This window comes from Urocitellus parryii, chromosome 8 (assembly GCF_045843805.1).
Source record: "Urocitellus parryii isolate mUroPar1 chromosome 8, mUroPar1.hap1, whole genome shotgun sequence".
NCBI classification, from domain to species: Eukaryota; Metazoa; Chordata; class Mammalia; order Rodentia; family Sciuridae; genus Urocitellus; species Urocitellus parryii.
This window is the reverse complement of record NC_135538.1, coordinates 26,862,964-26,885,012: the sequence shown is the minus strand read 5'-3', so window position 1 is coordinate 26,885,012 and position 22,049 is coordinate 26,862,964. Positions and strand designations below refer to the sequence as shown.

At 42.7% G+C, this 22,049-nt stretch overlaps 1 protein-coding gene across 1 annotated transcript; it reads left to right on the top strand.

Moving 5' to 3' along the window:
• The first annotated feature begins 1,022 nt into the window (after positions 1-1,022).
• Tnfaip3 (TNF alpha induced protein 3) lies at positions 1,023-15,395 on the top strand. Its single transcript, XM_026391886.2, has 9 exons — positions 1,023-1,216; positions 4,883-5,192; positions 8,342-8,532; positions 9,188-9,335; positions 9,504-9,674; positions 10,686-10,866; positions 11,713-12,632; positions 13,297-13,478; positions 14,183-15,395. The coding sequence occupies exons 2-9, from the start codon at positions 4,898-4,900 to the stop codon at positions 14,465-14,467; spliced, it is 2,373 nt and encodes a 790-aa protein (XP_026247671.1). The 5' UTR covers positions 1,023-1,216; positions 4,883-4,897; the 3' UTR covers positions 14,468-15,395.
• The last annotated feature ends 6,654 nt before the right edge of the window (positions 15,396-22,049 follow it).

Here is a 22,049-nt window from a genome sequence, read left to right as displayed (position 1 = left end):
GTAAAAGCATCTTAATGCCTTCCCTCCACAGCTCATGCACCTCCACCACTTATGGGACTGACACCTACCTCCACATGACTCAGGGGTCCTCGTGAAGCAAACAGCATGTGCGGTGTGGGGTATGGGGTGAGGGTATAACAAGTATTATTAGCTTTTGGTACCTGGGGATAAACCAACTATCTGGACATCTAAAATAACCCAATAAAGCCCTGGGCAGACAAGACAAAGCCAGTAATGGCTGAAATGATTTTAAACTGAAATGTTTCACTGGGGTGCTCAATGGGGGAAATGGATTGAGTGTAGGATGGGAGTGAGAGTTGTTCTGATTTCTAGTTCTATCTAAGACTCCCCATCACTCCTGCGAACTCAAAGTTGCAGGACCACAGAGTCTGACGTCAGTCACCTGGGCCCTGCATCCCACCCAGTCCTAAGCCTGGGGTTGACAGGAACGATGAGCTTGGGGACCACGCTTATTTTTCTCCAAATCCCCTCTTGGGCCCTAACTAGGCTTCTCCCTTAACAACTCATCACGTGCACCGCGCAAACTTTTCAAACCCGTCCTCAGGCCTGCGGTCCCCTGCACTGGGTGGTTTTTAGGGTTTTCTTTCTTTCTTATTTCCCTCCTTCTTCGCCACGGTTGATTCTGCAGAAAAAGCTGCGAAAAAAGAACCCATTTGATTTCCAGTTCCCATCACCGCGATTTCCACATGGATGTGACGTTGAGGCCAGCTTCCGAAATGCCCAGGTGACTCACGCGGGGACACCCCGGGGCGGGGCGCAGGAGTTTCTCCCCGACTGAGCGCGGCGAGGCGGGGCAGCCGGCCAGGCAGCTCGGTGGCTGCCTTCAGCGCCCCCTGCGCCCTCTGGTGGCCCACGACGTGCCACGCGGGCTCCGGTGCCGGGCTGGGCGTCACGTGACTTGGAAAGTCCCTTAGTGGAAATCCCCTGGTTGGCTGGTACAACAGCAGGCAAAGAGGAAACTGGGCAGTCTGCAGCCGTCGCGGCGGGCGGAGCACAACGAGTTCCGAGCCCCCGGGGGCGGAGCGACGAGAGCGGCCGCCGGAGACGTTCACACCCCCGGCCAAGGAGCGAGCCCGAGCCCGGGCGTCCATGGGGCGCCTCCTTGGCCTGACCCTGACCGCGACCCCAGACTGCAGCGCGCGCCTGTCCTGACCCGGACCTGGGATTTTGCTGGAGGATCGCACTGCCCGAAAAGGTAACCGCGTCGCTTTCCTGCGCAGGGTGCAAGGGCTCACCGCGGGCGAGGGCTGCGGGTGCGTGCGGGGCGACAACTCTCGGGCCGGCTGTGTCTCTCTGGACATTGGTCTTGCAGAGGTCCTGGAGAGGAGTTAGTTCTCCGTTTGTGCCCATTTGGGTTTTCAAGTTCATGGAGTTGAGGTCGGCGTGTCAGATGTTGGGGTGACAGCCTGCTAGCTATTTCTGCCTGATAATGCAGAAAACTTAAGTTGCAGCTGGCTATTGAAGAGTCTCCCCTCGGGCCCTTGGGTCTGGTGGTCGTTGGTGCTTTGCTACTTTGGGTGTCTTTTTTGGAATCCAGCACTGCATGCTCGTAGCCACGTAGACCTTGCAGAAGCACTGTGGTTTCTTCCCAGATTGTGCAGAACCAGCCCAACCGGGATGAGTGTCTCAGGGGCAGCCAAATCCGGTGGGCGTGGGGAATCTGCAGTCAGCTAACGTTCCCAGGGAAGCTTCCATATACTGAGAGCTCTGTGCAGGGGGTGGGTCAGGGCACGGCGTTTATCTTTTCCAGTTGCAACAGTGTATGAGAAGTGTACTCGTAGAAGTGGGTCGCTGGCTTGCATTTTGCGGGTTCACTTGAGGAGTAATGTGCAGGTTCCCTGCTCCATCCCCAACCGCACACTTTGACAGTCTTTGTCAGTCCAGGGTTGTCCCACATCCTGCCACCTGGCCTCTCAGGAAAGCAGTGGTATTAAGTAAGAAAGGCGTTCAGCTCTTTTTAAGTCTGCTTTTTTTTTTTTTTTTTTTTTTTGGTTCTTTCCTTGGAAAGCCAGTCTGATCAAGTGTCTCAGGGCAGCATTTTTGGGAGAATCATTGTTAATTAAAAAGAGTCTTCTGTACCACGACTCTAGTAATGTCTCATATGTGAGCCAGCTAATGCTCTATTCTCCTTGTCTAAGGTGCTTCTTGCATTTTTTTGCAGTTCTTTGTACAATTTTTGGAGGGGTACTTCCCAACAGTTGAGTGAGGTGTTTGTTTACAAATAAACCATAAATTTCTACATTGCAGAAAAAAAAATGTCTGCCCAGAGTGGAAAAAATAAAACAAGGGGTGGGTGGGGGGGGACTTTAATGAGTCAGTTCTGTAGAATTTTATTGATCCTAGTGATCAAAATTGGAAAATTCTTTTTAAGTAAGACAGTGAAGTAAAAAGTGCTTTAAAAAAAAAAGTTAAGGGTATATTGTTTTTCCTTCCCTAAGGACATTACAGTCATGTGTTGGAAAAATGTATTCTTTATTATTAAGTGTGGAGAAGTCGAAGAACTGGAAACTTGGGCAGTGGGTTTTGATTTGTTTTCAGTAGGCAGTTTGTAGTCCATGCAAGGCTAAATCTATGAATGATATCATAATTGGCTATTGAATATATTGACACTTGTATAACTTCCATATAAGCAATTTAGATCTTTACTGAAAGATGTTTAGGCCCAGAAGAGAAGAATAGAAGTCAGAAAAGCAAAAAGGGGCAATACTAATTTGTTTAAAATCTTCCTACTGCTATTCTGCTTCCATCTTTAGAGTGGCAACTAGCATAGATGTGGGGGTATGGGAATAGGAAGGGACAGATCTTAGGAGATCTTCTAAGCAAAGCTCAGCTCCAGTGTGGCTGTGGGATCTGGGCTGGACCAGTACCTCCAGTGTTTTAGCTGCAGCCCAAGATGTTTGTATGATTTCAAGGAGGGGGATAAGTCAGCTCTGATTTTTAGCCCCAGTGCCAAGCATAGTGTTTGGCCAAATTAGGTGGTCAGGCAGTGCTTGTTTGGTAGATTCCATGGATGGATAGATGGATTAATGCTGTTATGAAAGAGCCTTGCTACACCACAGAGATTGTGTGTAGGGAGCCGCGGGTAGAGAGAGAGGTATTTTTGTCTCATCATTGTGTCTGTAGCCCTGCTGTGCTTTTGCCCAATTCCACCTATGGGGAATATCTGACATCAAAGGAGGGATCACCATCTGACCAGAGAATGACTTCTTCCAGGCCTTACCTAGCTATTGGATTAGGAATCCCAATGCAAATCCTTAGAAGCAACCTCAAGGTCCTCTATGTCCAACCTCTCCCCTTCAAGTGGGTCACAGGAATTTAGACCACGTTATCAGCTGCTTAAGAGAGCCTAGATCCACCCAGGAGAGGTTTCCTGAAGCTCTAGATTTCTTCTCCTTCATCTTACATAGGTTTAACATCTTTCTTACTTGGAGAGTTGCCCTGGCAGATAGCATGATGCAGGAGTGGGATTAACCATTGCTGTGAAATTTCCTAGGGAATCTCTTTATGCTCTGAAGTCATCTTTGTCTTCTTGGAAATTAGGAAGTGTGATCAAGCACCACTCTAAGGGTTGTGAAGCAGAACTGGCTCTCCACACTGCTCTACATTGAGAAGTTCCCACTGTGTCCATCATTCCACACTGTTGGCATGGGCGACAGATGCTGCACTTTGCCCCACACCTTTCATTTGTCCTGCATGGCTCCCTAGCTGAAACTTCTTTCTGGTCTGCTTCTAGATTTTCATTTTCTCCACCTGTTGATTATGCTTGATGATTTCTAGGTGAAGGGCAGAATATTAATTCTTGGGAATGCTGGTTCCTAGAGGACAATGATAAAATTTAGTTGGCAGATAAGTTGAAATAATTGAGCTCTGATGTCTGTTCTTGGAAGTGAATAGTTATTCACAATTTATTTATTGTGTTATTACTTTCTTCTTTTCATGTTGTAAAGTTTGGCAGGGGTCTGAAGGACTGCTGCCTATTTTGCTGTCCTCTTGCCACCCTCCATACTTGGGATTGAACTTAGGAATGCTCTATGACTGAGCCACATTCTCAGCCCTTCTTATTTTGAGACAGGGTCTTGCTAAATTGCTGAGGCTGGCCTCAAACTTGCAATCTTCCTGCCTTGGTCTTCTGAGTAGCTGGGATTACTGGTGTGTGCCACCAAGTCCGGCTTGTTTTGCTCTTAACATTGCAGAGTATCTTGCTGGAATAGGTTTCTTTGTTGATTATAAAGCAATACAGTTTTGACTCTCTATAAACATTATAATAAACTGTATGAATAAACTTCATATTTTTCTTTGGGGCTAAAGAAGAAACATAGCAGCAGCCTAGATGACAGCCTAAAATTGTAGGATCTTCCATAAAAGATTTACTGTGGAGGGAGTGCAGCAAGGACAAGGATTGAATGGTGGTGTTCTTACTGGAGACGCTGGACTACTCAGGCCTGCTGTGCCCTTAACTGGCTTCAGTGCTTCCAAAATCCAGCTGCTGTTGTGCAGTGGTGGTGTCAGAATGTATTGGGCGCATAAGTGGGTTTTGTGCAGCAGTACCTGTACCTATTGCTGACAGACAGGCTTGGCTCCCTGACAGATGTTACTGAAAACACGGGTTATTCCCCTCCTCCTCAGTACCCACTCTCCGCCTTCCTTCTCTTGTTTAGACTAATCTTTTAAAGTGATGTAACTTAAAACAGTCCAGTGTGAGTTAATCTCTGGGGCCAGCTAGTATCCTGGGAGTAGAGGTGACTAAGATCTTTTGACTACAGATTAGGGTAATGACAAGATCAAACATTGGGGTTTCCTGCAGGCAGGTACATAGGAGTACAAAGGCTGCCTAACGGAATGATTTTTCCCTCCTCTTCAGGCCTTGCAGAGCACAATGGCTGAGCAGCTTCTTCCTCAGGCTTTGTATTTGAGCAATATGCGGAAAGCTGTGAAGATAAGAGAGCGAACACCAGAAGACATTTTTAAACCTACCAATGGGATCATTCATCATTTTAAATCCATGCACCGATACACGCTGGAAATGTTCAGAACTTGCCAGTTTTGTCCCCAATTCCGGGAAATCATCCACAAAGCTCTCATTGACAGAAGCATCCAGGCTTCCCTGGAAAGCCAGAAGAAGCTCAACTGGTGTCGTGAAGTGAGGAAGCTCGTGGCACTGAAAACCAATGGTGAGATTGCTCTGTAGTGCTTCTGCTGCCTGGGGAGGGCTTCCCTGGTGCTGGGTCCTTGTTCATGAAGTTTTAATGGCACTAACTATAGCCATCTTTGTATAGAAAGTCTCTGAGGGGCGTGTGACAGGAGCAGGCTTATTTGATGACTATTTTTATGATAGTATGTCCGAAGTGTATATATTAGACTGTAGAGGGCATTGAGGCCCTAGGAATGCATTTCTAAACACCAGGCCCCAAAGAGGTGGTTAGTGTTTCTGATTCTTAACAACTGTTGAATCATCTGTACAATACCCTTTCCTGGCCAGTAGTGGAAATACTTAAAAAAGGTATTTTAAGTTGGAAAGGTATGGTGTGAAAACTGCTTTTCCATTGTTCCCCATTGTTATTGTGATGTCCTTACAGTTCTTGTGTTGGTGACCTTTTATGTGTTAACCAATTGAGGACATTTTCCTTTTCCTTTACCTGGATTCTGTTGCCTGTGATTATATCACAATGCTGCTAATAGTTATTTCCTATTCCAAGCTTTACTATTTTATTTTTTAATCATTTCCTTTGAGCAAGAATGTGGACATCAACAGAAACATCTAAGCATACTATTTTATGCAGATGCAAAATTCTGCTTGTTGGATATAGATATTTATTATAATAAGCAAGTAGACTACACAAGATCAACTAAATACTTACAGTCTAGTTAAGAGCAATAATCTTAGGTCCTAATATCAGTGACTAAACTACCCCAATCAAAATAATACATCCAAGAGCAGAAAATCCTTGTTGGCAGTAATGATGAGAACATTAACTTAATTAACTTAATTGGTATATTAACTTTGAGTATTTTGGACTTGAGTGACTCAGAGAAATTGGGAGGTGTGGGGATTTGTTTGTTTTGATTCTGGGGGCTCTCATTTATCACCTCAGTATCTTATAGCTTCACCTGTATTCATGAAGCTTGGATTCTTAGAAGCTCAGGTCAGAAGGAAACTAGAGATAGGAATTGTCTACGTTGTTATTGGCATTAAATCAAATGGTGCATACAAGTGGGTAATTATGTGAAGGTGTTGTCAAGGGGCTTATAATACCTGATGGTTTGTGGTTTTAACTCTGTCCCGTTTTGTTAGAAAAAAGAGATGGAGTTAACTTTGGGCAAATTTGAAATGGGGCCAAAGGGAAAAACTTTATTATCATTAACAGAATTAACATGGTATATACTATTTCCTTAAGAAATGCTTTATTCCTTAAGGAAAAAAAGGAATAGAAATAGTAAACACTTATTTTGTAATCCTATGTCAACAAGGATTCAGACTACTAATAAAACTACAAGAGCAAGTGTATTTGGATAACATTGTCTGGGAAATGGATTTTTAGGCTCAGAATTCTTATTTCTCCACTTTGAAGAAAATTTCTTAAATTGCCGAAAAAGGAAGAAAAGCTATTGAAGAAGGGGACAGACAAATGGATTTTCTCCCATGATTTCTATTAGCACCTTTCTTTCTTTTCTTTCTCTCTTTCTTTCTTTCTCTCTTTCTTTCCCTTTTTTTTTTTTGTGTGTGTGTGTGTGTTTTTTTTTTTTTGTTTTTTTTTTTTATCCTTCCCCCTATAGGAGGTTTTCTTCAAAGGCAGTGGTCTGATGGGGAGGGGGTGATTCACAAGTTTGCATTTGAGGATATGAGACTGTGGTGAATGAGGAAGGGAGTAGGTGGCATAAAATTGAAACTTCGTGTGAAAAATTCCAGCGTCTATTGGCTGCGGCGATTTCACTTGTATAATGAGTAGCCCTATTCCAGCTCACCCTGACCACACCCACTTGGAAAGTCCAGGGTGCAGTTCGCAGTTTAAATGTCTACACACCAGAACAAAACGTACAATAGCTGTTGCTCAATTGCTAGTCAAATAACTTAGCACTGGGGAATTCCAGATGTTGCTTAGGGAATTTTATACTGGTGCATCTCAATAAAGAACTGAAAGTAAGCACAAGAAGAAGAAAAAAAGCCTTATCTTTGCTCTAGATTTTGCAAAGGGGAAATTTCAACAGAACGCAATCATTGCCACACTTCTGCCAAGACACAGGGCTTGAGTGATCTGTTGTTCATTGGTGATCATGCTTACTTAGCTAGTTTCCTAAGTGTATAAATTGAAGGAAAACTGGCTGTGGATATGTATTTGAGGTTTTTGTTTTGTTTTGTTTGTTTGTTTTACAGTTCGACTGTAATTAGACTTTGATAAATTTCAGATAGCTTTATTGCCTTACTTAGAGAATAATTTAAGAAAATAGTTTAACTTTTTTTTTTTTAAAAAAAAAAACCTATCTTGCACTTGCCAAAGGAGATTAAGAATTTTTGTTTCTGTATTAAACATTCTCCCAAAATGTTCATTGTTTGGGAGTTGGAAAATAGTGCAGTCTCTTGAGTCATGAGTTTTAACATGGAGAAGTCATAACTTAATGGAAGAAAATTAGACCTATTTTTTTTTTTCTCAAAATGCAAACCCCAAACACTGAGTTATTAAAAAAAAAAAAAAAAAAAAAAAAAAAGGTCCCTTAATGCACTCAGGGAACCTGGGGCTGCAGGCTGTGGGTAATTTGGTGTTGTCAATTCCACTGAACAAACCAGGAGAGGAAACTCCAGGTCCCAAAAGCTCCAGCAGAATTGGTCAAGGCATTTACCACTGAGTCATAGCCAGACCTTCCCTGTGTAGTGAGCCCAGCAGAGCCTGCTTCCTGGTTGTGCTTGTTGCCCTTTAGAGAACAGTAGTGACAGTGCCTTAGCCAGCAAACCCAGGGCTATTAGAGATAGACTGTAGTGATCATAATTCAGTGTTCTCATCTCTAAAAGAGGGAAAGTACCTGGAGACCTTAAGGAATTTCCTCAAGGTCACCTTATCCAGGTAGGAGGAGAGCCACGCTGGAACCAAGGTCCTCTGGCCCATTTGCCTGGTTGGAGCTACTCATTATAAGGAAGAATGAAGAGAATTACTTTTCCCCTATAGCTGTATTACCTTGTTGAACATCATCAGTTGGCCCTTGACTAAGAGATCAAACCATTCAGCCCGCTGTGGGAGCGGTCTGCCTCGTTCATTCTGAAAACCTGTGCAGTGCCTGAAGTGCAGATGATTTAACCTTGCTTCTCATGACTCCCTTCTGTCCTCAGGTGATGGAAATTGCCTCATGCATGCTGCTTGTCAGTATATGTGGGGTGTCCAGGACACAGACCTGGTCCTGAGGAAGGCACTCTTCAGCACCCTCAAGGAGACTGACACACGCAACTTTAAATTCCGCTGGCAGCTGGAATCTCTGAAATCTCAGGAATTCGTGGAAACGGGACTTTGCTATGACACTAGGGTATGTTCTGTTCCTCTATGAAGCATCTATTGACAGCTCCATGGTGGGTGAAGATTTCTCTGGGCCAGTCCCTGTGCCAGAGGAGCAAATGACTTACTAGGTCACATGAATTTGGGTAAGCCAAGCATACTCAGTGGAAAACACCAGAAACCTCCTGTGGGATTAACCCAAGGATCATGACTCTGTTCCGAGGCTTTGAGGTGCAGATTCCCAGCAGTGTTTTAGGAGTTCTTCCAGTCATGGCCTTCCTGTTGTTTTTCAGTAGTGCCCTTCACGTGCACTACTGAGCCTGCCAAATAAAAGCAGACTCATCACTTTACCATTCTTGGTCACAAGTTTGGAATTTTTGTAGACATTTGGATGAGGGGCTTCAATGTTATGCCTCACCAGGGATTTTTTTTTTTTTTTGAAAGCAGGTGCTGTCCCCCGCTTCCCCTGGTTTTGAGTTTGCTCTGTAGTGGAAAAGAGTAAAGGAAGAAAACCAGAATGGGGGGTGGGGATGATCATTTGAATGGTGATTTTAAGAAGGGGGAGAATGTAAGATGAGTTATATCAATGAATAATTGTAGAGTAATACCAGAATGACTGTTTGGTGCAGAGTACATTCAATGGTGCCTTTGTTTTGTTTTGTTTCTCCTGACCCCTCTCCCCTTAGAACTGGAATGATGAATGGGACAACCTTATCAAAATGGCATCCACAGACACCCCAGCAGCCCGAAGTGGACTTCAGTATAATTCACTGGAAGAAATTCATATATTTGTCCTTTGCAACATCCTCAGAAGGCCCATCATTGTCATTTCAGGTGAGATGCCTGCAGATCATTTATTTGTATTTAAGTGCTTTTCAGCATTAATGCTTTGATTCCTAGGAAATACCCACATTCCCAAAGTTACTTCAAGTAACAGTAGCCAAATGGAATTTGATGAAAGTCACCTGAGGGCCTTGTTTTTCTTTCTCTTTCCTTAAACAGATAAAATGCTGAGAAGTTTGGAATCAGGTTCCAATTTCGCCCCTTTGAAAGTGGGTGGAATTTACTTGCCTCTCCACTGGCCTGCACAGGAATGCTACAGATACCCCATTGTTCTTGGTTATGACAGCCAGCACTTTGTACCCCTGGTGACTCTGAAGGACAGCGGGCCTGGTGAGCAAACATCATCCGTTCACATTCATAACTTCTGCTAGATATTAGAGCATCAGGCTTTGCTCTTTTGCTTCTAATTGAAAATAGTCTAATTTAATTATACTATTTTTATTTCACTACATTATTCTGTCATTTGCTTTAGCTAGTACAGGTTGAGCATTCATCTCTTATCTGAAATTCTTGGAACCAGAAGTGTTTCAGATTTTAGAGTCTTTCAAATTTTTTAGTATTTGCGTGGACTTTACCAGTTGAGCATCCCTAATCCAAAATCCAAAGTGCTCCTCCAAAGTCCACTTCAAAGTTTCAGATTGAGGAACATTTCAGATTTTGAATTTTTATATTAGAATTACATGACCTACAATAGTAATGCAGTAGAATAATCATAATACTCCTATATCTTTTTGTGTATGCTACTTTAGCACATTAATAACAAGTAGGTTAAATACACACACACATATCCTTACCACCATCACTCTTAATACCTGCAGATGAAGGTACACAGTGTCCTCAATATAATGCCTGGCATGGAGCAGGTGAATAAATATCTGTGAGGTTAGTTGTTAGGATAAATGTGTAATAGGCACTGTGCTGAGTGCTTTGGGTACATTATATCTTTCCATTTCATCATTATGGCATCTTTGTGAGATGCAGGAATAGGTAGCTTTATTTTATAGATGAGGCAGTTAGAACTCAGGAGGGATTATAAATAACCTGCCTAGTGTCACATAGCTTGATAGTGACAAAGTCATACTTCAAATTCAGGTCAGTCTGATTCTGCAGGCTGGCTAATATTGTGTGAGCTCCCTGGAACATAATCCTTATGTTAGCGTTTAGTGTACTTTGTTTTCCTGTTTGGGCTTAACTATGCCTAGATGATACTTTTCTCCTCTTTAAATTGTATGCTTTCTGCATTTTCACAGTTTAATCATTCTATACATACGACCTTACATGCAGCCTCTTTTAGTCGAATAATATTTTACTCATGTGCTGTTTTTTTTTTCCCCCTTCTAGAAATCCGAGCTGTACCACTTGTCAACAGAGACCGAGGAAGATTTGAAGACTTAAAAATTCACTTTCTGACAGAGCCTGAAAATGAGATGAAGGACAAGCTCTTAAAAGAGTACTTGATGGTGATAGAAATCCCGGTCCAAGGCTGGGACCACGGCACCACTCATCTGATTAATGCTGCAAAGTAAGCCGTTTATATTTAGCACCTTCTTTGTCATCTGTGACTGCCTTTACTTTAGCCACATAAGCTGCTGCCACTCCAAAGCTCAACCATAAAGTTTTTGAGAACTTGAAATGTATGAGATGGGGGCTAGAGGCAGAGCTCAGTGCCAGAGCACTTGCCCAGCATGCTCAACACCAGGCCCTGGGGTCCATCCCCAGCACCATAAAAATAAACCACGAAATAAAACAAGAAAATGATGCCCGTAGATTACAAGAATCCGTTTCTCAAAGTGGAGATTAACCAGTTAGTAAACAGAAGTAAACAGACAGTGCCTATGGGCAGGCTCACCTCTTAGTTACTCATGGCAGGGAACTTCAATAGAGATCAGACAAGAGTTTGAAATCAATAACAGCAAAATACAGAATGCAGAGTTCCAAAGTTGTTTGTACGGTAGAGTAGACCAGCCCAAATGAATAGCCTGAGTAATATTTCACTTAACATTTGATCTCTGAGAAGTTAAAAAGTAAAATTAATGTTTTAAAAGGAACCCTGGAGTAGCAAGATGTAGAGTTGGCTCTTTCTTTAGCATTACCTGTAATTCGGGGTACACAAAGATAGATTAAATGAGACTGTGAACTGTTAGAAATAATGAAGTCTTCTTAGCTGACTAACTGGCCTCGTCTTTCACTCGAACGTATATAGGAAATGTGTTGGATGGAGTTATGTCATCAGTGCATTGCAGTGATTTTGGTGAATGGCCATAAAATTGTTGCCATGATCCATATTCTGAAACTGCCCAGGGCATGGTAATGAGGTAAAAGTCTTGGGTGTCATTTCGTTATCTCATGTTTTCCATTTGGGCTTCAGGTTGGATGAAGCTAATTTACCAAAGGAGATCAACCTGGTAGATGATTACTTTGAACTTGTTCAGCATGAGTACAAGAAGTGGCAGGAGAACAACGAGCAGGGGAGGAGAGGGGCACGCTCCCAGAACCCTGTGGAACCTTCTACACCCCAGCTTTCTCTCATGGATGTAAAATGTGAAACGCCCAACTGCCCTTTCTTCATGTCTGTGAACACCCAGCCTTTCTGCCATGAGTGCTCAGAGAGGCGGCAGAAGACCCAAAACAAACTGCCAAAGCTGAACTTCAAGCCAGGCCCAGATGGGTTGCCCGGGGTGGCACTTGGGGCCTCTCGGGGAGAGGCCTACGAGCCCTCAGCCTGGAACCCCGAGGAGCCAGCTGGAGGGCCTCATTCAGCCCCACCAACAGCGCCCAGCCTTTTCCTGTTCAGCGAGACCACCGCCATGAAGTGCAGGAGTCCCGGCTGCCCTTTCACGCTGAACGTGCAACACAATGGATTTTGTGAGCGTTGTCACAGTGCCCGGCAGATCAATGCCAACCACACCACAGACACCACCAGGCATTTAGATCCTGGTAAGTGCCGAGCCTGCCTCCAGGACGTTACCAGGACATTTAATGGGATCTGCAGTACTTGCTTCAAAAGGACTACAGCAGAGCCCTCCTCCAGCTTAGGTTCCAGCCTCCCTCCTTCCTGTCACCAGCGGTCCAAGTCAGACCCCTCACAGCTCATCCAGAGTCTTTCCCCGCACAGTTGCCACAGAGCTGGAAACGATGCCCCCTCTGGCTGCCTCTCCCAAGCCTCAAGGACTCCAGGGGACAGGACCGGGACTAGCAAGTGCAGAAAAGCTGGCTGTGTGTATTTTGGAACTCCAGAAAACAAGGGATTTTGCACGCTGTGTTTCATCGAGTACAGAGAAAACAAACGTGAGTGAAATGATAGATTTTCCTAATGCAGCAGCTGCTGCCTGGAAGGGGTTTTGTTCCTGAACTTCAAGAAAGGAAAGCCTGCCTTAATTCCCCGGGTGGAATGGACAGAGCCCACTGCTTTTCCAGCAGCTTGCCCTGGGTGACACTCATGGTGCCTCTGCCAGGCGCACAGGGAAGCCATAGGCACTGTGAGACAAGCAGCTCTTAGCTGCCCTCTGCCAGAAATCCAAAGTACCCTCATGGATAGTTGATGGAATTGTGTTTTCATAAGGCCATTTGGTGCCTGGCATTTATAAGATAGAGTTTAAGCTAGACTTTTTCAACTGTGAGAAACTCAAAATCTGAAAACCTAGAGAGAGGGCAATCGCCCCTGACACTATAGGAGAACATATGTGGTTTGGAATCTCTAATTGGAGAGAAGAGGGGCAGTTCATGTCTGCTGTTTATTCTGTGTGACTGATCACTGTTCCAATAGCAATCCGTAAAGCCAAAGATGTTTAGTGATGATTTTATTATTTTGCTAAGTTTATAAATGTCTAGTCTCAAGTCTATTGAAGGATATCCTAATCTTTACTTAGAATCCATTTCCTTCTGTAACATCAGTGTCTGTGTCTGCCTAGCCGCCCAGATATGGTACTGAGTAGCATCGACTCTCTTGTAGATTTTGGCGCTGCCTCAGGGAAAGCCAGTCCCACAGCCTCCCGGTTCCAGAACGCTGTTCCGTGCCTAGGGAGGGAGTGCGGCACCCTTGGAAGCACCATGTTTGAAGGATACTGTCAGAAGTGCTTCATTGAAGCTCAGAACCAGAGATTTCATGAAGCAAAAAGGACTGACCAGCAACTGGTAAGACATTTTAAGGAGCGTGTGCATGTCGGGTCCCCTTAGCTGGAAGTTTCTCCCAGCTATGTGACAAGCAGGCTCTCCTTCCTGCCAGTTCTGTCTTCCCATGACAAAGGATTGCTTAAGAAAGTCTGTTGAAAGAACCTGGGGAAAACGTCGACATCACCAGGTTGGAAGGACTGTTGTCCGTCTGCATGAACCAAGTTAGAATTTGTTTTTGAAAAGCCAATAAAATTAGCCATAAAATAAAAATGCTTCCAGCATCCAGAAAGCCAGATCGGCATCAGAATTTCGACTGATTTGTAGCAGAAGCACAGACATCTAAAAAGCAGACTTCTTAAATAATCCTTTATCATAAGCCAGAAAGAAGGCAGAGCCTCACAGGTACTCCACGTAAAAGCATACCAGAAAAGCAAATGGTGACAGATGTGTTGCCTGTTGTGTGCACAAGGGCTGAGGAGCTATCCAAGTATGGGTGCCCATGGTGATTCCCCGGGAAGCACTCCTGGCCAGTTTACAGTCCTTTCAGGATCAGTAGCTCCCCATGCCCTCCCTGGGGCCAGGTCAGCTGCCTTGGGATTTGGAGGAAATATCCCACTGCTATGTGCCTGTGTCCCTTGTTCTCAGGCAGAATGAGCCCAAATGACAGCTTACTGTGTTCTTCCAGAGAAATGAGAGCAACAGTTCTCTCTGTTCTTCCCACACAGAGATCGAGCCAGCGCAGAGATGTGCCTCGAACCACACAGGGCGCCTCAAGGCCCAAGTGTGCCCGAGCCTCCTGCAAGAACATCCTGGCCTGCCGCAGTGAAGAGCTCTGTATGGAGTGCCAGCACCTCAGCCAGCGGGTGGGCCCTGGGACCCACCGGGGTGAACCTACTCCTGAAGAGCCCCCCAAACAGCGCTGCCGGGCCCCTGCCTGCGATCACTTTGGCAACACCAAGTGCAACGGCTACTGCAATGAATGCTTTCAGTTCAAGCAGATGTATGGCTAAGCAGAAACACATGGCCAGCCCCGCCAAGAGGGGCCACCAGCCAGAGTGGTGCTATGCTCCAAACCCCCGGATGCCATGGAAGGGGCAGGCCCTGGGACAGTGGCCTTGAGGGTGTCTTCAAGCAAGGGAGGGAAGATAAGCTCTTCGTCATGCTGTGATTCAGAGATTTGGTAACCAGGAATATTCCCAGGCAGCCTCAGAGCAAAGCTTGTGACTAGCAGTGTGTGCTGTCAGATTCAGCCCCAGGCTCTCGTTGCTCCTCTCCTGCCAAGCAGAGGGCTGGGACAACTTTGGACTTGGAATGTGTGCTAGGACTAGCAGTAGCCCCTACCCTCCACCCGCCAGGACTGCTTTATCATCTTGCAAAAACAGAAAAAGACACATGGACAGACGGTCAGGAGGCCCAGAGCCATCCCACCTGCCCTCCATCAGCATTTTTCAGAGTTGTGAAGTTCAATCCTCAAGGCACAAAAAGCCCTCTGCAAGTGCTTGAAGAAGCTCAGGGAAAATTCACATATTCAGAAAGTCTCAGTAGCTCATGGTTGTCCCCACCTATCTGGCACCTTTCTATCTTTTTTTTTTTCTTTGTATTTTAGAGTCTTTTTAAAAATTTGTTCTTTTTTTTTATATAAAGAGAGAGAGAGAGAGAGAGAATTTTTTTAATATTTATTTTTTAGTTCTCGGCGGACACAACATCTTTGTTGGTATGTGGTAGACGTCTTTTACCACTTTGTTAGATTGATTCCCAAATATTTTCTTAATGAAGCCATTGTGAATGGAATAGTTTTCTTAATTTCTCTTTCAGTTGATTCATCATTGGCATATAGGAATGCAATTGATTTATGAATGTTAATTTTATATCCTGCTACTTTATGTCTAGCTCCTTTCTAAAAAAAAAAAAAAAAAAAAAACAGAATCAAGCACAGACTGTGATTCAGAGGCTGCTGATACTGAACATGTTCACATTGAAAATGAGCTGTTCTCTATAGTAAGCACCTCTTAGAAATCAATATGTTAGTGGGAAGACAGATAACTCTGGCTTATCATTGTCTACCCTTCTAACGAGGTTTGCTTGAACTGAGGTGCATGTAAAAGTGTGAACAGATATAATATACCCTTATATTGTGTATGAGGGATTGTTAATGTTGAAATGTTGCCCAGAGATTTAAGTTGAAAGACTATAGTAATAACCTATTTTTTTGGTTGTTGCTGGGTCACAACCTGTATATACAGCTATTTCATGAACCCACTAGTCATATTCATGTAATTAACTTTATTTATTTTTATTACGGAAATCATTTTCCTTTGGGGAAAATGCTGCATTGCTTTAGGTCATGTTCTAGAACCTGGCAAGCTCCAGACTGCAGTGAGGAAGTGATCTCTTTGATACCCTTTGCTTATTGCCTCCCTCAGAAGGAAGGAATTGCTTCAAGAGTGAATCTAGTAAGCTCTCATGCTTTTTCCTATGAAACTCCAGCTGCAGGATAAGAAACTGCTGTCTGTGTTGTGTAGATGCCTCTGAGAATTCTACCTCCCTGGAGAGAAGATGGGGAAGGAGTGGAGACAAGACAGATATGGGCTGTCATTAAGTTTTCTTTGTGTGTGTTCATGCTGTGTGGAGGGTGCTGGGCAGAGACCCTGACACCCCAGCCCCGGGACAGAAAAAAATTAGCAATTGTAAGGAAATTTCTTTCTGCCCTTGGCCTACATCTTACCTATGTGCTTTGTGTTATTGTTGTGCTTGCTTTAGGAAAAAAGGAGGAAAATGCATTTTCCCAGAAATGAAAGTCGGCAGGCCATTTTAGAGGTCTGAACTTAGCTCCTGAATATATTGTGTCCCATGACTACGTAGTCTTCTATTGTATTCTGACATGTCTTTTTCCCCCAACATAAATCTTTCTGATTTTTTTTCCAAAGATGTCAACTAAACTTCAGTGTTTTCATATAATTCTTTCAAAGTTGATAGCTTAATATTTTGTGTCTATCAATGTTTTCATTCTTAATGTGAAATAAAATTATTTATACTTATTATAGAAAATATTTGAAATTTGCACATTTGGTTTTATCTTATATAATTCTGTGTATCTTTATTGGATTCTACAAGTTTTCCTAAGTAAATGTAACTTTTACCAAGAGTAAATAGGAAAAAATAAATTATTTAAGAACAAAATTTGATGTTTTTCTGTTGATGAATGCTGAAAGAAAAAAAAAAACAACACAGACTCAAACATGAAGACTGCTTTCCACATAACTAACCCCTTTGCTGTACACTTGGGCAGTGAACAGGTCCACCTCTTACACGTGGAGAGGAAGGGAGCTTTTAAAAATTATCACTGTATGAGAGTAGGCCCGTCTACTCAAGCAGAGCACTTGGGTCAAACAGTGAGGACCCAGAAGCCCGTAGGAGAGGGAAAGGTTAGCCTGGACCTGCTAGGATGAGCTTTTGAGGTCCCTATTTTCCTTTGGAGGTCCTAAGGTCCCCTAAGAGAGGAAAAAGAAATAGGGAAGAAATAAATCAGCTGGGAAGAAGGAAGACTGGTCTAAGATTTCCTGGTCAGACACATAAAGAAGAAGGGTTCTAGCTGTGATGGCCATCAGAACTGGGAGATAATGAATTTACACCACAACAGTCAACAGATCTCTGATCCCAAAATGCAAGAGAGCAACTGATTCTGTAACAGACACTAGCTTTAGTGTCCCTCCAGTTCTGAAACTACCTGAAGACCACATCAGATCCCACAGGTTGAGGGCTCAGACCCCAAGACTGCTCCCACCACATACACACCTTAAATGCCAACTATAAGCCCCAGGGTGTTTTTACCTGTCCCATAGGCTATAAATCAGGGTTTCCACACTCCCCTCCTCAGGATCAATGAATTTGCTTTTAGTGGCTCACAGAACTCGGGGAAACATGTTCACAGGTTGATTACAAAGGATGTTACAAAGAATACAAGTGAAAAAAAAATGCATGTGGCTAGGTATGAGAGAAGGGGCAGGGGGCTTCTAGGCCTTCTTTGGGTGCCCCACTCTTCAGGAACTCCCTGTATCTAGATGTCTTGGAACCCTGTCCTTTGGGGGTTTTGGGGAAATGTCACTGCACAGGCATGATTGAAGGATGAACAACTGTGCAGAAATGTGATTAGACAAAAGGGTATGTTCTCATGCTAATGGACTGGGTGGGGAGACCCAGCAAGGCCTGTCGGTGTGGATTGCCTCGGCCTCTCTGTGCAACATTCCTTTCTTGCAGGCATGGGCAGGACCCTTCTGCAATGGGAGTGTTAAGATCTGTCAGACAAGGTAGGTCAGAGAAGTTCTTTATGTCCAACTCAGAAAGGTGAATGCTGTCCAAACAGAAAGGTGAAGAAAGATGAGAGTACATTTTCAGTTCTATGAGCCACCTTTGGGAAGTGAAATTCTAATTTCTTTAGCTTGATTTGGGGAGGGAGTTACGAGCCAGGAGTCGTGGACGATGTATAAATTTATATATCATCTATACACAAATATTCTTCCATCCACAAGCCTTCATCTCCTCCTCTATCCATGATGTACCCATGGGAGATTGATTTAAGAGTTCTGGACAACTCCTGGAATCTATTTTGATAAGCTTCCCAGGAGATTCTGATGACTGAAACCACACTTTCTAAAAATTATTGATTTTTTTTTAAGTTGTAGAAAATCATAGCATACCAAAAAGCAGAAAATAGTATAATGGACTTTATTATATTACTATTTTGCTAAATTTGTTTCATCTATTATACCCTTTATTGATTTATTTATTTTCTGGACTATTTGAAAACAAATCTCAATTACTGTATCTTCACAACCACAAAAAATTCAGTATGCATCTTTAATTGAAATGAATGTGTTCTTTTTTTCATGACCAACTCATTTCACCTAGCTAGACTATTTTACATTTCATATGGTTCACATCCCAAGGAGATAAAATCATGCCTCGTTTAAACATAGGGACACATTCTAACAAATGCGTTATTAGTTGATTTAGTCATACAACCATCATAGATAGTAATTGCACAAACTGACAGGGCAACAAAACTGGGTGATATAATCTTAGGGGACAACCATCATATATGTGGTCCATCATTGAAATATCATCACACTGTGTGACTCCATTCTAGTTTCTCAGATTATCCATTGCACAACATAAAGTCCTATTTCTTTGGGGGAGGGGGATACCAGGGATTGAACTCAGGAGCATTTGACCACTTAGCCACATCCCCAGCCCTATTTTGTATTTTATTTAAACACAGGGTCTCACTGAGTTGTTTAGCACTTGATGGTTGATGAGGCTGGCTTTGAGCTCGAAATCCTCCTGCCTCAGCCTCCCGAGCAGCTGGGATTACAGCTGTGCACCACTGCATCTGGCAAAGGCCTATTTTGCTTTTGACCATTAACTTTAATAGGACTTTTATTCTTTAATATTCCCTTTTAATTTGTGATGAGATCAACTTGTTAATGATTGAGTCCTTCATTACGTAGCATTTCTCACATTCTAGATCTGTTTCATTATTTACCTCTGGTGTCATTTAACTTATTTTTCTGTACTTCCTATTAGATCTGGTTCAATTTTGATGCTGGGTGTGCTGTTGAATTCCATCTTGTCTGAGCCATATGAATGCTTGCCCAGAGGATCATGAAGTCTTGGAATGGACCTTCTCCTTTTTTCTCTATTCTTCCTCTTATTTCCCACCCAACATGAAAAAGTACAACTCTTCAATCAGCATGATGAACATAAGCATTGGATTTTAAGTCATCAGGAATTTTAAAACAGGAAATGACTGATAATTAGCAGATTGTTTCTGACTCAGAGGAATGGCACATAGACAAGGGAACCCAACAGGTTTGGAGTGTACTGAGGGAGCCAGGTAGAACAGGGATCCAATCTGGAGTGGGTGTCAGGGCTACAGAACCTCTGGGAGAGAGGAGACCCAGAAAGCAGGTGTGTGATTTCATGTTGTAGTGCATACATTCATTTTTTTTCCCCCAAACTGAGGCCCAAGACTTTCTTCAGAGTCTTTAAGAAATTGATGACTTTCCAAAAAGCAAATAAGGAACTAGAATTTTGAAAAGTAAAGCTTGGAAGGAACTCAGCTTGGGGGAGGGGGATAATAGTTGCTCCATCCATTCATTCAGAGATGATGTAGGTGTCACCCACAAGCTCTCTTATTTCCACACTTAAACTTGGAAACCAAATTTTCACAATAAAATAAGCTTACAATTTGAATGTGTTTATCACAAAATAATAAACGATATTCAAGACAAATTATAAAGCCTTTTTACCAATTTTATTATTTCCTTTGGAGATCAGAAGTTTTTACCTTTAATAAAAATAGGTATTTAAAAAATTACCCACTTTGTTTTATTCCATTGTTTAAAATTCTTCGGTTTTGTAGTTTTTAACATTTTACATAATAGTACATTAGAAATTGACTTAATATTTAATACACACATTGTGGATGAATACTTGAAAATGATTTTACAAGATGGTGTGAGATCAAAAGCATTAGGAGTTCAACTTCCAACCTGTTATCTAGGCTCTTGACAATCTAAGGTACCCAGCGACCTCACATGCTTGGTTCATTCTTGTCTTCTGCAACTGTATGTATAAAATACGTATCATGCCTTCCTATTTCCCTCTAAAATGGGATGCCTTTCTGGTCTCTTAAAATTATTTAGGACCTCAAAGACTTTTGTTCAAGCACCTTATATCTTATTATATCTGATTATGTTTACCATTTTAGAAATTAAAACTAGGAAATGACAAAGCAAACACTCAATAGCACCCAGCACAATGACACGTTATAGAGCCTCTGGAAAACACTGCATGCTCTGGACGCCCTTCCTGCCCTCCACTCACTCTCTCTCCTCTTCCTTTACCAGATTCCGGTGGCATTCCCGCCTTCTGTTCTGTGTCACAGAAAGAACTTGGTATTTTATAAAAGAATGATTCAAATCCCAGCCCCAATACCTATTAGTCATTCAGTCTTGAACAAACTGTCTTGTGTCTCCACATCTCTTCATCTGTAAAATGCTCAGGAAATGTTTTTTTTTAAAAAATATGTCAAGGACAAAACAGTGTTATTCAAGAAATGTGCTTTGTATTTTGTGTTTATGTGACTTTTTAAAAAATAAAGATGCTGAAACACATAGTAATTCTTTTTTTTTTCAATCTGTTCTAATTAGTTACGTGTGACAGTAGAGTGCATTTTGACACGTCATACATAAATGGATCTCATTCTTCTGTTTGTACATAATGTGGGATTATACCAGTCCTGGAATCATATGTGCACAGGAAATTTTCCTCCTCAACCTACAAGAAAATGCTCTTTATATCAATTATCTAGCTAATGTTTCTCAAACCTGGGTTCATATTAGAATCACTCAGAGAGCTTTTAAATGATTCCCACGTTTGGCTGCCTTGAATATAAGATTATTTTTTTAAAGTTCTGGTAAATCTAATATGCAGTAGGGATTTGAAATCACTGGTATCCAAAGAGTAAAATTCTCACAGAAGCAATCAAGGTGAAGGGTACCCAGCAACCTCACATGCCTGGTGCATTAGAAGAGAGCAGGTGCCTCCTTCTGCAGGTGACCAGCTTGTCAACTACACCTGCACTATGTGGCAGCTATTACCATCCTGAGTCTGCTTTGACATAAAAATAATTGTCAGTGTCCCAGAGGCAAAGATCAGAGATATGCTCCTGGATTGATCATTTGCATGGTAATTAATTTACCAAAGAAATACAAACACCTGCACTCTATGGTTAGTGACCTGCTTCTTAGAAACACATTCCAGGGGGAATCTTCATTATCCAAATGCCTGATGAGACTGGAATCGGGCCAAAGAGAGCTAGAGACAGATCTTGAACAATGAATGTGCTGTTCTGCGGACTGAAACACGTCCATCTCCAGGTTCACAACAGGGCAAATCTGCATTCCTAATTCAGCAAGAATCCTTTGGGTTACTGTGTCTGAACATAGAGCTTGAAGGGACACTGCCAATATTTGCCTTTGAAACCCTGCTGGTTCTTTGCCATCTCCACTTTCCGAGTGGCCCACTTTCTTCTAATCGTGTCAGCATCTGCAATTAAGACACAGTATCTCTCTTCTGGAGATGTCCATGTCTGAGCTGGTTTATTATTTAACTCCTAGGCTGAAATCTTACCTCCAAGCTACTATCTTCTCCAGTTATCCCCCAAACTCTTAGAAATCAGTAATTTTATTTTTAAATCTTAAATTTTGTTAGATTGAGATTTGACATGTGCTTTTTCAAAATTATTATAATACTTTGTTACTTTATGAAGAGTGCCCAGCTACTGTCAGTATATGCAGGAATCAAAACAAGATGTCAGGTACAACATAAGGAAGCACAGCAATCATAAGCATGAATTTCCTGATGTTAAGAAACTTGGAGCCCTGACATGACTAAGAAAACGGATAGAATAAATCTGTCTTGCATGGGCCCACCCACCCACCCTCTGCCTTTAAGTGGCACTCATCTGTTTATCTGGGTGTTTTTTTTTTAACATTTTCCAGTCCTATGATTCATTGAAATTCTGCTCAG

Excerpts from the sequence above, each read along its gene's own strand:
- Tnfaip3 (XM_026391886.2), top strand. The coding sequence starts at position 4,898 with ATGGCTGAGCAGCTTCTTCCTCAGGCTTTGTATTTGAGCAATATGCGG. Across the intron at positions 5,193-8,341 it reads CGTGGCACTGAAAACCAATG|GTGATGGAAATTGCCTCATG; the intron begins GTGAGATTGCTC and ends TTCTGTCCTCAG. Across the intron at positions 13,479-14,182 it reads AAAGGACTGACCAGCAACTG|AGATCGAGCCAGCGCAGAGA; the intron begins GTAAGACATTTT and ends CTTCCCACACAG.